This window comes from Ursus arctos, unplaced genomic scaffold, assembly GCF_023065955.2.
Source record: "Ursus arctos isolate Adak ecotype North America unplaced genomic scaffold, UrsArc2.0 scaffold_6, whole genome shotgun sequence".
In the NCBI taxonomy this organism is placed as follows: Eukaryota; Metazoa; Chordata; class Mammalia; order Carnivora; family Ursidae; genus Ursus; species Ursus arctos.
In genome coordinates this window covers 20,828,506-20,843,365 of record NW_026623078.1, presented here as the reverse complement: position 1 = coordinate 20,843,365, position 14,860 = coordinate 20,828,506, and the positions used below count along the sequence as shown (strand labels likewise).

The following is a 14,860-nucleotide window of genomic DNA, read 5'->3' as shown; positions in this document are numbered from 1 at the left end:
GGACACACTCAAAATTCTCTAGGGTCACAATGTGTATGTTTCACACACCTTTCGAGAAAAGGTGATTAGAAGAAATATTAGCTGGATCGTGGAACTTGACATCAAAAACTAGGGATGTACTGTATGGTGGCTAACATAATATAATAAAAAGTTATTATTAAAAAAAAAGAATATTAGCTGGAAGTTTGTACCTTTAGAGTAAGCAGGAACATTGCATAAGACATTAGCTTAAATTCCTTTGGCGTTAAAAAGAAAGTACACCTTGATTTCTCAACGTCTCTTATTTTTCAGTCTCTTTGAATGTAGCAAATGGATTGAGTTTTCATATTTACATTCTGAATGGATTCCTAGGGAGGAAAAAATGATTTCAAGTCTTGCAACCTCCAAAGAAGCAAAAATAACTTATTAATTGTGCCCTGGGTGATCTTAAACTGTGGCAGAAAAACAGCCTTAGAGACTTCCGAAGATGCATAAAGTTCTCCCAGGGGGAACAGTAGGAACACCAGGAGAATCTAGCTGCAGAAGTATTTCAGAAAAGCCATTTACATGTTGAAGGAAAGGATTTAATTAATAGTGTTACAGCTGTGAAGTTAATATGCAGATCGGAGGTCCTACCACAAGGGACTGTTACATATTTTTTAAACAAGTCACTCAGTCCTACATTTTTTCCTGTTACAGCTCTTGCATAGTAATAAATATATGTCCTGAAGGTTTCAGGATGAGAATCATGATATCTGCTAATTTCTTCAATAATAATAAAGATGATGATGTCGATGGCAATTATGAGAACCACTATTTACTGAAAGCTCGCTCTCTGCCAAGATCCTTTCTAAGTCCTTCATAGGCATCATCTTATTTAATTCTTTCAACAATTCTGTAAAATTACTGCTGTGGTTTTCCTCCAAAGGAAACTGAGGCTCCAGGAGATTATATAAATGCAGACCTGTAACCATCCCTGACCTCACCATACATGTACCCATTTCCTTAAAAACAATACAGCCATTTCCTTCAAGTTCTGGAAGATCTGAGGAGAATCAGGACCCTCAAGACCAGTGACAAACACATGATGCAGGGCTGACTGCAGATGAGGTGAAAAGGAAAGGAGTATCTGGATGTGGGGATCAAGAATCCCCATAACAGGCCAAATGTATAATTGTTTATGCCCACAATAATGTGCACTAATAGTTAATAAGAATGATTACGTGGTTCCCGTCACTGGAATATCACCAAATAGAGATATTGTGGAAATTAATCTGAATCCAGTTTTGGCAAAAGATCTGTTATTTTAGAATGGATATTTTGGGCACTTGGAGGGCCAAAGGAGACTTCTATTAATCTATCCAAGTGGGTAATGCCAAGAAATGCCTTCACGAACTAGCAAGAAATAGAGAGAGCTCTAAAAAAGTACATACCAGCATATATGGACAAGGAATTTCTAATAAGAACTGGAGTCCAACCTCAAAGGATCGCAGAGGTGCTTGGGTTTGTCAAGCGTCCTTAACTCTGCTCGAGTTTTCAGAATAAATTTCCTACAGATTGCAACTGAGGCTAAACTGTGGCTACCCAGGGAAATGTTACCCGCCTTTGAGACAGTTAATAGAAGGAGAACAAAAGAAAATCTTTAGGATGCTCACTTTGGAGTCATCTATCCTTTTAACGACCTAGAATACTTGGTTGATTGCCTAATAGCATTTGAATGCATAATAAAATGAGTGACTGGGACTAGTATATCCATCGTTTTTAACCTTGCACCCAAAGAAATGAGAAAGAAAAAACCCTTGACAGGCATACTGATATTAGAAAAGCAGTTACAAAAAGCAGTTCACAAAAGTAGCCTTGTGCAGCGGAGGGAAAACAGGCCAGTATGGAACAAACGACTGCTATTATTATTTTCTTATCACTTCATAGGGTTGTTTTGAAGCTTACCTGAGTTACCATAAATGATGTGCTTAAAACAATGCTTCATACCCAACAAGCGTTGATTACTACTACCATTTGTTGGCAAACTGATCCCATTTTTATATGTCACAGAGACTTAGCATGGTTAAATGATTTGCCTAAGGGCCGGTAGTTAGTAAGTACTAAAGACAAGATTCGAGTGAAAGAATTAGGATTTGATATTCAGTTTTCTTTTAGCACACCATGATACCAATTCCAAAGGACAAATTTCTTCTGGTCTAATTTTTTTTTTCCAAAAAATCGATTTATATGGAAGAAAATAGAAGAGAATTACTACCCAGCACAGTAACAATTTAAAAAGACCATCCAAATTACAAGATACAAAATGCCATGGTTTGAAAAATGCTATACTTAACTTATTATTCTCAATTGTTATAGTCATAAAATTTGCAATTTAAAATTACTTTATAACCTACGTGTTACAGAAGATAACTAGGCGCTGATTTAAGTACTTTTTTCTGTCTTAAAAATTAGAGGTAAAATGTGATTAACGGCACAGATACTAAAGGTCGGTGCTTGTGCATTTGTATAAAAGTCAGTATTAGAAATGTCATTTTTGGCTCCCGTACACATTTGCCAATGTGAGAAAATGATGACAAGTCCTAATTATAAAGTTATGATAGCGTAGAATAAAGAGTAACCACCTCTGGAGGTTCCGGGGAAAATCCTTCAGGGATTTTTGCTGCTCAGCTGAATCAAACATTCTTTGTTACCCTATGGACTTCAATGGAGCCTAACAATTCTAAGAGTCTGTGCTGGTCAATGCAAATTTTCTAAGATCTGAAACCGCAAATGTTAGTAGAAGATCAGTATGTTACTTAGAAGTTTTCAGATGACAATACGATAGAATAAGTTAGCACACATAGAGTTGATAATGAGAAATCTAAAAAAAGAAAAAAAAACAAAACAACAACAAAACTATAGCTTTCTTATTCTTTTTGTAATTACACTGTTCCATTTCTTCTCTATGATTTCTACAAGTAAAAATTGTGCTGGTTTATGAGAAAAATGTATGCGAAACACAGCTAGAAACGTTACCCAAAATGCTCTTACATTGGGATGGCAATCAAAACCTGGTTCTGCAGGAGCCACAGTGGAAATTGTGTGATCTGCTGACATTAGTTGTAGGCAGACAGAAATGAGGCTGGTAACGTGTAACATGTAACATGTAGCAGGAGGATGTAACATGGTAACACATTGCATTAAGACAACTCTCTTCTGTCTGAGCAGAATTTCAAGATGCACTTAGTTCTTAGTAAATGTATCTCCACTTACACATATAAGGCTTTCAACCTTTGTCAAACTTCTTTTTTTTTCCAGAATTAATACTGAAGCAAAGACAGCAACTCGCTATTCATATTTATTACATTAACATTTTCATTAATCTCCATTTCCGCTTTAAATTACAAGAATGTTCAAAACCACTTTTCACTTAACATTTGGGGCTGTTGTCACTGTGACATTAGGCCTTTTTAAACTGGACACGAGGCTATACTGGAAGCTGAGCTCCACTACAATTTAACAAACTGAACCATAAAGCCATAGTTTTGTAGTTCCATTAAATGAACACGCTCCCAAGATCATTCTATCCTGATCAGTATCCGAACTTATTTTTGGTGACTAAGTAACATTTGTAATGTTACTTAGATTACCGTCTCTCTCCCCCCCATACACACACACACACACACACACACACACACACACACACACTATATATATATATAGTATGTATATATATAGTATGTATATATATAGTATGTATATATATATAGTATGTATATATATATACACACACATATATAGTCATAATAATTATTTATTAGTGTCCTCTTTATAAAGTGTGCTTTAAAAGCATGATAAACTTACCTTAGAGAGTCCACCTACTTCCAAATAAAAGCAGATAATGAACACATTCCAGGTGACCCAGAGGGCAGTCCATACTGTGTACTAGAGAGAAAGGGGGCAAGGCGGAGAAAGAGAAGAAAAAATGTAGAGATGAAAGGCACGTATACTAAATAAATCAATAATAAAAATGTCAATAAGTCTAAGTCTTCTGGGAAGAAGCAGGGCGCGCTCAGAAAAGAGTGCTCCTTATGAGGTCCCCTAAGATCTAGAAATTAAAAATCCAATAGTTTCTTTGGCTTTCAGTAGATGCCAATAAAGCTAGATTTATTTTTAAAGTGCTTTGCTGGCTTGCAGATAAAGTTAAATCCAAGTGCTGACTTGATTTCTGTTTTCTGAGTATTAGCTTTTCCAGAGAATATAATTATGCAAATTTTCTGTGGGTTATCTATCTTTTAGTTATAATATTAACCAGTCAAATTTTTAGGAATGTTAGTCAAAACTCAGCACTTCCATATCTCTGAATGAAGATCATGTTTGAAAATGGATGTTTGGAGTAAAATTAACAAACTTTCCTGTTGAACTATTTTTATGAGTGGAGTGTGTATGCCTCCAATGCACTCATATAAAATATTTTTAAAAAACACAAGAATTAAGAAATAGGGTTAAGAATGAGCAAATAAATGACAGATTTCCATAATGGGAAAATGCCTTCCAATCACATCCAAGGGGCTCTAAACACGCTCACCTTATGGATTAATTGGTTTTATTAGTGTCTTATGTATTAGGAAATGCCTTCCTTGAGAGTATTGGTCAGTGTGAATTAAGGTAGCCTTAGATCAAAACTCATCAGTGGAGAGGGTCTTAGGGCACAACGCACCCAGTCACTGATGAAGAAACTGAGATATAGAACTGACGTATGGAATAGTTTGGCTGACTGAGGACGGAATTTATGCTGGGAACGCAATACAACAGTTTTCTCATTCATTTTACTCAACCACAAAAATCTATGAATTCTTAAGTTCTTAAACAGACATACTAATTAAGTCACTGCTTTTTGTCAGTCAAATTAAAATAATGATTGAAATCACTTCATTAGCTTATTCTATGCTGTCTCAAATAATAAGATTATGAATTTTAAACACTGTGTAAAATAGCCATGTTCCTATTGGAAACCTTATCAGAAGATTTCAACCATTCATAAAATTTAATTTACATTTTGTGTCTTTCTGTCACTTATGATTTTTAAAAGGCTTTCAATATAATCTCATGTAGGTGCGAAGTTCTATAACTGGTTATATTTGATGTCACATTATACATCTTGTTTCTTTCTGGAGAGGGGTTTTGCTTTTGTTATGTTATTAAGAATAATGCAGTTATAATTATGAGTTAAGGCTTCAAAATCACTGGAAATTTAGAGTAGCTGGCAAATACATTAAAGCATTAACACAAATTAAAATATACAGTGAGGCTTTTGGTACTTGTAGATATTGTTGATGCTGCCAGTATGTTCTGTTAGTAAAGTCTTCTGGTATGAATGGAGTTAGACAGTTTTAGAAACGTGCCAAGTGACTTGAAATACACTTTTTATAAACCACAAAATATTCCCATGAATAATGAAAATAGCTAACCTTCATCTTAACGTATACTTTTTGCAAACTGATCAAGTCACAATAACCACAACAAATTTTAAAGCTGTTGCTAATTTAAGATGGCATCTGGTATCTGACATTTTTCATTCTAAATTAATCTAATTATGAGTCTATTAGAATGAGAGAGTAGTGTAGACCACTAAATCATGAGAAAAAAGCCAATGATAAAGGTGAAGGAAAGGCCATAAAAGAAAGTAAGACTAACATAAGGAAATAAGGAAAAGTAATTGCAAAACCATACGATTCTTAATTATTAGGACCGCGAACTTAAATGCTTAAGTATTCTTTTAGAAAAGACCATCCACTCCTTGTTACAACAAATGCCTAATAAAACAAATCTGTTTAAAAATCACAGCACAGACTCCGTGACTGACGTGTATTCATGCCACTTGTGAACTTTCAGAAATAAAATTATCAGGCTGAGCAGGTTCCGCGTGTCAGCTGCTAAATTCCTAACAATAAGATGAGTTATTACTCTGCTGCTTTCTATGTTCCTAGTACTGTGTTAAGCACTTTCTATGTTCCTGGTACTGTGCTAAGTACCTGATACAGATCAAGTTATTCAGCCATCACACTAAACCAAGCAAGAGAGTAATCATTTGGTCACCTACGTAGTGTCACAGCTGGGCAAGGAACTCTAATGATGTGACTCCAGAGATGAGATGCTTAAGTATTACGTCATAAGCTTCATTTGAAAAGATCTTAGACAAAGGACCACGGAATAATTTAAAAGTTAATACTCCATCAAATTTTGCAACTAAAATATCAAATGACCAATTCACCAAATTACCAGTTTTCCAAAAATTAGTTTCATTTATATAATTCTGCAACTGGCAATGTATTTGAATAACAATTTCTTTTGTACTTTGCAACTAATGTGTTATGCGTGATATGAATGTTATGGTTTTTTAAAAGCAATATCGTAAGCTTCTTTCTTCTGATATATGGGTTTGTTGAGGACAAAAATTATTTGTATGACTGAATTTTGGACTGTTGTGAGATGAAAACTATATAGCTCAAACTGCACTGGAGACACAAGTCTGTACATAGAGATCTAGGGAAAGAAATCTCTAGCAATACAAACACATCCACAGGCATTTATCTATGCAGGAAGCATTAGGACAACATATGCATTCTTTTCCTTCAAGATTTATTTATTTCTTTGAAAGAGAGAGAGTGCACATACACACATGGGGGAGGGGCGGAGGGAGAGAATCTTCAAGTAGACTCCCCGCTGAGTGCAGAGCCAGACATGGGACTCTGTCCCATGACCTATGAGACCAGGACCTGAGCTGAAACCACGAGTCGGACATTCAACCTACTGAGCCACCCACGTGCCCTAATACATGTATTCTTTTTGACATGGGTCATTTTATTTATAATTCAACTGAAATAAGAATTACAAGAGATGACTCCATATTTAAGAAATACCTTTGGAACAATGAATCATGGAGCATCACATCAAAAGCTAATGATATACTGTATGGTGACTAATATATCATAATAATAAATAAAAAAAAAGAAATACCTTTTGGCTATCATGGAGCATGCCTATATGCTCATATCCAGATACATACACCTGCAGTATAGAAAACAACTTCCCAATATATATAAAAAATTACTCTGTATAATTAGCTATCTACCTATTTACTTGTTGTACTTTGCTTATGTTCAGTAGACATATTTTAAATCCTAATTTGCATAGATAAAGCCTATAAGATGAAAAAAAATGTCTGTGTGTTCTAAGTAGCTTCCTGAATATTTCATGGTTTTACAAAGATATTTCAGTGTTTTTTAATTGAAATGAATTTTGGAAGTCTTGCAGTCTATTTCTCATTGAGCAATTAGTCTATAACATGAATTATCTTTACTTCCTGAACTTGTTTTCGAATTACCAGAAAGGCCATTTATCATTTATTCACAAGTGCATCAATCAGATACGGTATTATGCACAATATGTTAGACTTAAAATTTTAAAAAAGTAGGCTTCTTGCTCACTCACTGTTCTAACAGTTTCTGGAGTCTAGTATTTATTTCCAGAAGAACTTTAAGAGAGTAATGTGCTATCCCCTTTATTTTAATGGCTAAAAAAGCAGAGTGAAAGCAAAAAAAAAAAAAAAAAAAAAAGATATATTGAACAGTTCAATCATTTACCAAGCACTTACTCTGTGTTAGGTTATGTTAAGCAAATCGCATACATTACATAATATAATTCTTAAAGACAATCTGAGTCAGATTTTTACATAGGAAGTTGACCATGGTACAAATAAAGCAAATTAATGTCCCAAGTCTTCACACCTAGTAATTGGTGGAGGGGATTTAATATAGGACCAATTAAATGGAAAATGGACACTCTTAACTGTCACGCTGAGTGGAAGCTCAGGAAGGAGGTTTATGATGACATAGCAGGGAAATTTTCCTGTAACAATTCAAATTACACAAGTTCTTAATTGTTTGCCCATGAGCTTTTGCATAAAAGTTCCAATAACTAAACTGTGGACCTAGAAAATTAACGTGTTTTTTTTTTTTTAATTTTTAAAAGCAGTTTTGAGTTAATTTCCAAAGTTGGTATTTATTCCAAAAATTTAAATTGGCTAATGCCTTTGCATTTAAATTAATTTAAAACTGCTTAATCAGATTACTGCCCATGAAATAATAAAGATTCAAACAATTCTAGGCAAGAATCTCATTTTGGAATTTCTACATAAGATTTAAAATATTTGATATAGGAGGAAACAGGAGGAAACAGTTGATTCTAGAATACTACTTTATGCTTCTGCTTCATTTGGTCTGCAGTCAAAGAAACACAAAAGGTGCATTCAAACCCTACAACTGACCTTGGTATCCACTAATATATATCTATATCTATATATCTATATATATTACACCTTGCACCTATCTATATCTATATATCTATATATATTACACCTTGCACCTATCTATATCTATATATCTATATATATTACACCTTGCACCTATCTATATCTATATATCTATATATATTACACCTTGCACCTAAGCTAAAATAAATTTCAATCAGTAAAAAGTACCAGATGACAAAATTGTTTTGGTGTTCTAAAAGTAAGTATAGCAGTAACAAATTGCACCTTATCAGCAGCGATAGTATCCAGAGTGGAATTACTATTCTTTTGTTTTGTGACTTGGCTGCATTTTTCTAATAGTCTTTGCTATAGGACCTCCTCAAATATAGTGGCCAGAGTCCACAACATTCTATTTCTTGGAAAAAAAAAAATGAGTAGTAAGTCAGCCAATGGTAGTAGGTGCAGGCAGAGCAGGACATATCATGTAAATTCTCTACTGAGCTCAGATTGAGGTCAACAAGGCAGTAAGGCCAGTTTCTCTTATTGAACTATTGTAGGTGTGCTCTGAGATAAGAAATCACTGTCCAGTCCATCCTATAAAATAATTTCATCCAATACCTTTAATTCATTTATTCTTTGTTCGTCAAGTATTATGCATCTTTAAAGCTCCATGCATACCAGGAGAGACCTAGAATATAGCAATGGGTAGGAGCAATGAGCCCGCCAGGAGGACACGGGTGAATGGAGCGAGACAGGCTAGAAGTGAAGTATAGTTATAGCTGTGCGGAGTGCTAGGGTGGAAGGTGTCACCAGGATCCACGGGAGCAGAGAGGAGGAGGCATTTATCCTGGAGCGGGGTGCTCAGGCAAGTCTCCTAAGAGGTGACCATTCAGTGGAAGCATTATTAAGAGTCTTCTGAGAGGTAAGGAGAATAGGGCACTCCATGTAGAAAGTAGTGTGTGCAAACAGAGGAGGCAAGAAACAGCATGTGGTCTTTGGAAAACACAACAGTTGAGCATAGCTGGTCCGAGGTAGGGGAGTGGGGCAGGCAGAAAGGACAAGAAGAAGTAAGCAAAGGAACAGTCTCTACGAGCGTTGATTTTCCACACTAGGAAGTTAGAAGTTTGCCAATAGACCTTGGAGAGCTTATTTTGCGTGGTCCTTTACCATACCCATTTTCATAAGCATGATTAATTCTTTAAATTCAGCTGTGATAAACCCAGTTTGTTGTCAGAAATGGCAGTAACTCACCATCTGTGTTTTAGTGCTCTAAAATGTGTGTTACTTTGAAATGGATTAAATTTAACCGGCATTATTGATGATTGTTTCAGCCAACAAAGGAGGCTAATACTAAGAATACTGCAGGTGCGTTGGAGAGAAAATCTCCTGCAATCAAAAAGCTCTTTCCCTGCTCAGTACAAGTCAGAATGAATTTCTGATCCAGGACTCCTCCCACTGCCACTGAAAAGTTGGTGCCTCCCGGGGCACACCTCGATTAACCTGACATATGCCGTATTTGTTTTCTAACTTTTTCATACTAGAACTAATCCCAGGCCACCAGTGGTGGATTCAATCCAAAGCATTCACAGAAACAACTCAGGGATGAACTGCCTGCGTACGGTGTGAAGAAGGTAACACGGCCCAGCCACCCTCCCAACAACAACATCATCTTCCCATTAAAGGCACTCCTTGTGGACAGATTTCCCATGCTTGCGGATTAATGACTCTTCCACCATTTCTCCCAAGTGGACAATTCATACCCATGTTAGAACAAGAGGTACTCTGGAATTCCACACAGGTAAAAGTATTCTGTGAGGCTGAGGCGGCGGGGCAGGATCATTTTCAATATCAAAATTTATACCAGCAAAGCCACCATATCATCTGGAATCTGGTGGTGAAGCAAAGTATAATAATCATGATAAATCAGCTTCGTAAACCTAATAATAAGAGGTGAGGCAGGTATACATCCAGTTCTGCCACTTAACCACCTGGGTTCCTGGGGTAGGTCACTTAACCTTTCCTTGTCTGTAAAATTCAGGATGCTAACACACACCCATGGGTATTTGTGAAAATTAAACCCAACGACATCTTTGGTATAGAGGGCTTTCCCACCAATTCATTGCTTTCTTTCTCTCCCTGTCCTGGGATATAGTCTTAAATAAGACAGCAAACAAACAAACAAACAAACAAACAAAAATGGTAGAAATTTGATTGGCATCTGAATTAAAAGAGAAAATCAACATGAATGAAAACATGGATTGTTTGTCCAATAGATTTTTCTTGAAGATTCTTAAAGATCTAAATCCACCTCCTCCTATGCACAAGATGGAAGAAGGGAGTGAGGGAAGCAAAGACAAGACACCAGAGAAAGAAGTGACGCCAGTTCTATCGTGAATGGACTCTGAACGAATAAGGAACTACATGGGGAAAACAGTAAGTATTTACTGAGCATCTATTACATTCCATGTTCTCAAAGAACTCTGGCCAGTGTGAAGACTGGAAGGAGTGCGAACAAATTATAAGGCATGCTCAAGACACAGAATAGGAGTTCTACTATTCAAGGGCTTGGTAGAAAGGAAGTGTGCTCCAGAGACAGAAAACACTGCTGGAGCTCAAATATACAAGGCAAGGCTATAAGGGCAAGAGGCTGGAGAAGCAGGTAGGAGGAGGGTGCAGGAAGCTGAAGTGTGCAAACTCTGCTCTTTCATGGCCTGTGCTCTGGCCCATCACCCTTCCCATGCCCCTTTCACAGTCCTTTCAGCGCCTCCAGAGATCCCCCGTCTGTATTTGATCACCAACATAGACCACACTTGACACAATGACAAAGAGATGCCAGAAACCTAATAAATTGGGTTTGAATGAATAAGTTAATGAAGAAAAGGAGGGAGAAAGTTAAGAAAGAAGGAAGGTAGGGGTGCCTGGCTGGCTCAGTCAGAAAAGCGTGTGACTTGATCTCAAGATCATGAGTTTGAGCCCCGTGTAGGGTGTAGAGATTACTTAAATAAATACAATTAAAAAAAGAAGAAGAAAGTAGGGAAGAAGGGAGCAGAGAGAAGGAAGGAAGGGAGGCAGGGAGGACAGACTGATTGTGAGGTCTGTGCTTGGTCAGGTGGTCAGCCAAGGATATGCTTAGATTTTCTCCTGTTAAGAGCTAGCAAAGAGTTTTACGCCAGTGATTTAGGAAAGATGCAAAGGACACGCTGGGAGGAAGGAAGGCTGAGAGCAGGCAGGAAGTCCATATCCCAGAAAGAGAAGGCAGAGGCCTCAACCAAGGCAGTAACTGTGTGAGAGTGTGTAGAGCTAGTGTGGAGAGGGCGCAATCACCAGGGCTCGGTAATGTCACTGATGGGTACCAACAGCTTCATTCCAGAGAGGCCACTGGTTTCACAGCCACCTGGCATTTGGGGCTTCTGCGGAACACCAACGTCATAAAATAAAAAGTCTCTAGTGAGTAAAAGTGCTGTGTTTAAAACAACAAACTAGAAGACAGAATCCAATGTAATAGTTTGGTACTATGCATATTGCAGCATTTTATGCTACAAGTCCAACTCCACGAGGCACCCTTCTAGCAGACTATACAGTGCCTTAGCAGCAGCTGCCTTGCGGAGAAGAAGAGCAAAGCAGAAATTGCTTAGCCCCTGCAGCTGGCTGAGTGAGATCAACCTCTCCTAACGCCTCAGGGCAGCCATTTTGAGTGCAGAGTCAGCTGTGGGCCAATTACATTCACCTCTGTGATATGGGGAAAGATTTAAAAAAAAGCCAATTTTGAGATTCAAAATAGAGAATTCATGCATTCACAGAAAGATGTGTAGCTTTATTCTTTCCATGGTTGTGCCTGGATTAAATCAAAATTGAAAGATGCCATACGTTTAAGTCTATGGTTTTCTTCTAGTAAGGCAATGCCACTTCATTGCAAGAAAATACTCACTAATCTTACTGAACACTACATATTTATTTAGGCTCAATGAGTATTTTAGGTATGTTATTCCTAGCTACAATCACTTATATAGGCTTATTTCCCAAAACCTTATACATGTAGCCTAAAATACTGCCTTCTTTTTATAGAAAACTAATTACTGTGAATAACTTCCATTCAATTGTGGAACACAGTACACACTTCATTAAACTGTCCTGCAATGGAGGGTGTGCTGACCATGTTTGGTATAGTTGGAGTATGGAATTAACATTTCAAATTTATCTTAACAAAATGGAGACATGTTCAAAGTATGAAATACATTACGGATGAGTACTAACTAACCTTCAGTACATGTATTTGTAATGTCCTAAATCAACTAAAATTAAATTATATTATTGTTATCAGTTAGTAAACAATTATGGATATGAAGGTTTGCTGACATTACTGTGGAAATGACAGTTAATGCACATTTATGTCTCGTCATGACATCTAGACCACAGCCAGACTTCCTACTCTATCCAAACCCTGTTTTAAATCTCCTTGTGAAACGTGCATTCAGTTACACGGTGTGTCGGACTATGTGTCTCACACTTACACTCATGTTGCTTTGCTCTCACTGTAAAGATACACTGAGTCATTTTTCTCAGATTATCATCTCCGAACAGAATTCAATACCTAAAGGCTCGAACAGCAATGCCACATCATATCCAAGGGAACAACTTACAATATTTCATTAATCTTCTTTCAGTAATTTTGTAGCACTTAGAGACAGGATAAAAATAAAACTTACCACCACAATATATCGAGGTCTGTACTGAATGGTTCCAAATAAACCCAATATGACGACTATTATATGGAGAAAATTTCCAAGAATTGGTGCCCACTGGAAGCCAAGGAAGTCAAAGATTTGCCTCTCCAATGCTGAGAGCTAAAATAAAGCGAAGAGAGTCCGTTAGTGTCTAATCCAAGCATCGTCACACCATTTTAATACTTATCTCATGCCTAGAGAAGTCTGCATATTCAATTTCAATCACACTTATGGACATCATCATCACTAGAGTTGTGACACCCCTTTCATGTACTGTTTCATGCAGCTTCTCTCGGAAAGTATGCTAAAGTAACTTTGAGGCTGGAAAGTACAAATAGACTTTAAACCTATCTGGAGAGCTTGACATATACTCCTTAAATCATTTTCTCAGTAGAAAATCCAGGCAGATCATTTAGAGTATCATATTCTATGACATAAGTTCATTATTTTTTAAAAGATTTTATTTATTCATTTATTTGAGAGAGAGAACACAAGTGGGGGGGGAGGGGTAGAGGAAGAAGCAGACTCCCCGCTGAGGGGGAAGCCCAACATGGGGCTCCATCTCAGGACTCTGAGATCATGACCTGAGCCAAAGACAGCCGCTTAACCAACTGAGCCACCCAGATACCCTGAGTTGCTCATTTTTCAAAAGATTTTATTTATTCATTTGAGAGAGAGAGCACAGAAGAAGGGGGGAGGGGCAGTGGGAGAGGAACAAGCAGACTTCTCACTGAGCGGGAGCCTGATGTGACTACAGTCCTAGGATCATGACCTGAGTCTGAAGGCAGTCGCTTAGCTGACTAAGCCACCCAGATGCCCCCTAAGTCCATCATTTTTCAAGTAAAATGATTGGCTTAGTATAACATACTTGGACAAAATAACTACAGGCTTGAATGCTAGAACTAGTATGGCTTTGGGAAACAACAACAACAACAACAACAACAACAACAACAATCCAAATCTACTCATCCCTGCTGTCTTGTAAGAAACATAAATTACCAAATACGTTTGGTTTCTTTGCTTTCATTAGGCCATCATTGATGACAATGACTAACGACTTTTTTCAAAATGAAGCTTACTGATTTATTTAGCTCTGGGCTCACGGCTCCCATGTAAAGCTAAGTTAAATAATTCCTTTGGATCATATTTTATTGAGATCATATACCTATATGAAAGTTCATCCTAGATTAGGCAAAATCCAATTTGAATACAGAAATAAAAATTATGGTACCATTACAATTTCAGACATGCAACAGTTTATTGTATTTGCATTATATACAATTATATTTTAATCAATTATACAATGTATTAAAACATACACTTAAATAATTCCTGTATGATTGATGAAACAGATGAATTTCATATAGTCCAGTGAATGCCAATAATGTCGTTATCATACTAAAGTGATATTTATTGTATTCTGTATCTAAAATTTTATAGTTCCACCTGCTGTATTTGGACACTAATTTTATACATTTCAGGCATTTTTCTAGATTTACTTTGATAAAATAGTAATTCTAATAAAATGATTCAACGATTAGCTATGTTGATGGCACTAGGAACCACAGATTTGAAATGAAAATGGTACCCTAGGTATTTCTCCAGTTATGTGGCAGGTGTATGCCTGAATAGCTTTAATTTCCTTGGACATAAAGAAATGTCCTCCAACCAGAAAGCTGAATTTACCTTGGTTAAAATTCACCTTCAGCAAGCTGTGGAGCAGAAGGGAAACGAGCAAACGCCTAAAGACAACCACACCAGAACCACATTCGTTTCATGGGCATTTACTGATCATCAAGTGATCTGTCACCATCCCCTGCTCGCACAAATGAGAGGATGCACAGAAATGGCTAAAATGCAA

The 14,860-nt window shown here is 36.9% G+C and overlaps 1 protein-coding gene across 1 annotated transcript in view; it reads right to left on the bottom strand.

The window, feature by feature from the left end:
- Positions 1–14,860, bottom strand: part of NKAIN3 (sodium/potassium transporting ATPase interacting 3) — a 592,671-nt gene that overhangs the window by 260,837 nt on the left and 316,974 nt on the right. The window contains exons 2-3 of the mRNA XM_048212582.2: positions 12,982–13,119; positions 3,826–3,906 (exon numbers count right to left, since the gene is read on the bottom strand). Of these exons, the coding sequence (XP_048068539.2) occupies positions 3,826–3,906; positions 12,982–13,119 (219 nt within the window). The remainder of the gene's footprint in view (positions 1–3,825; positions 3,907–12,981; positions 13,120–14,860) is intronic.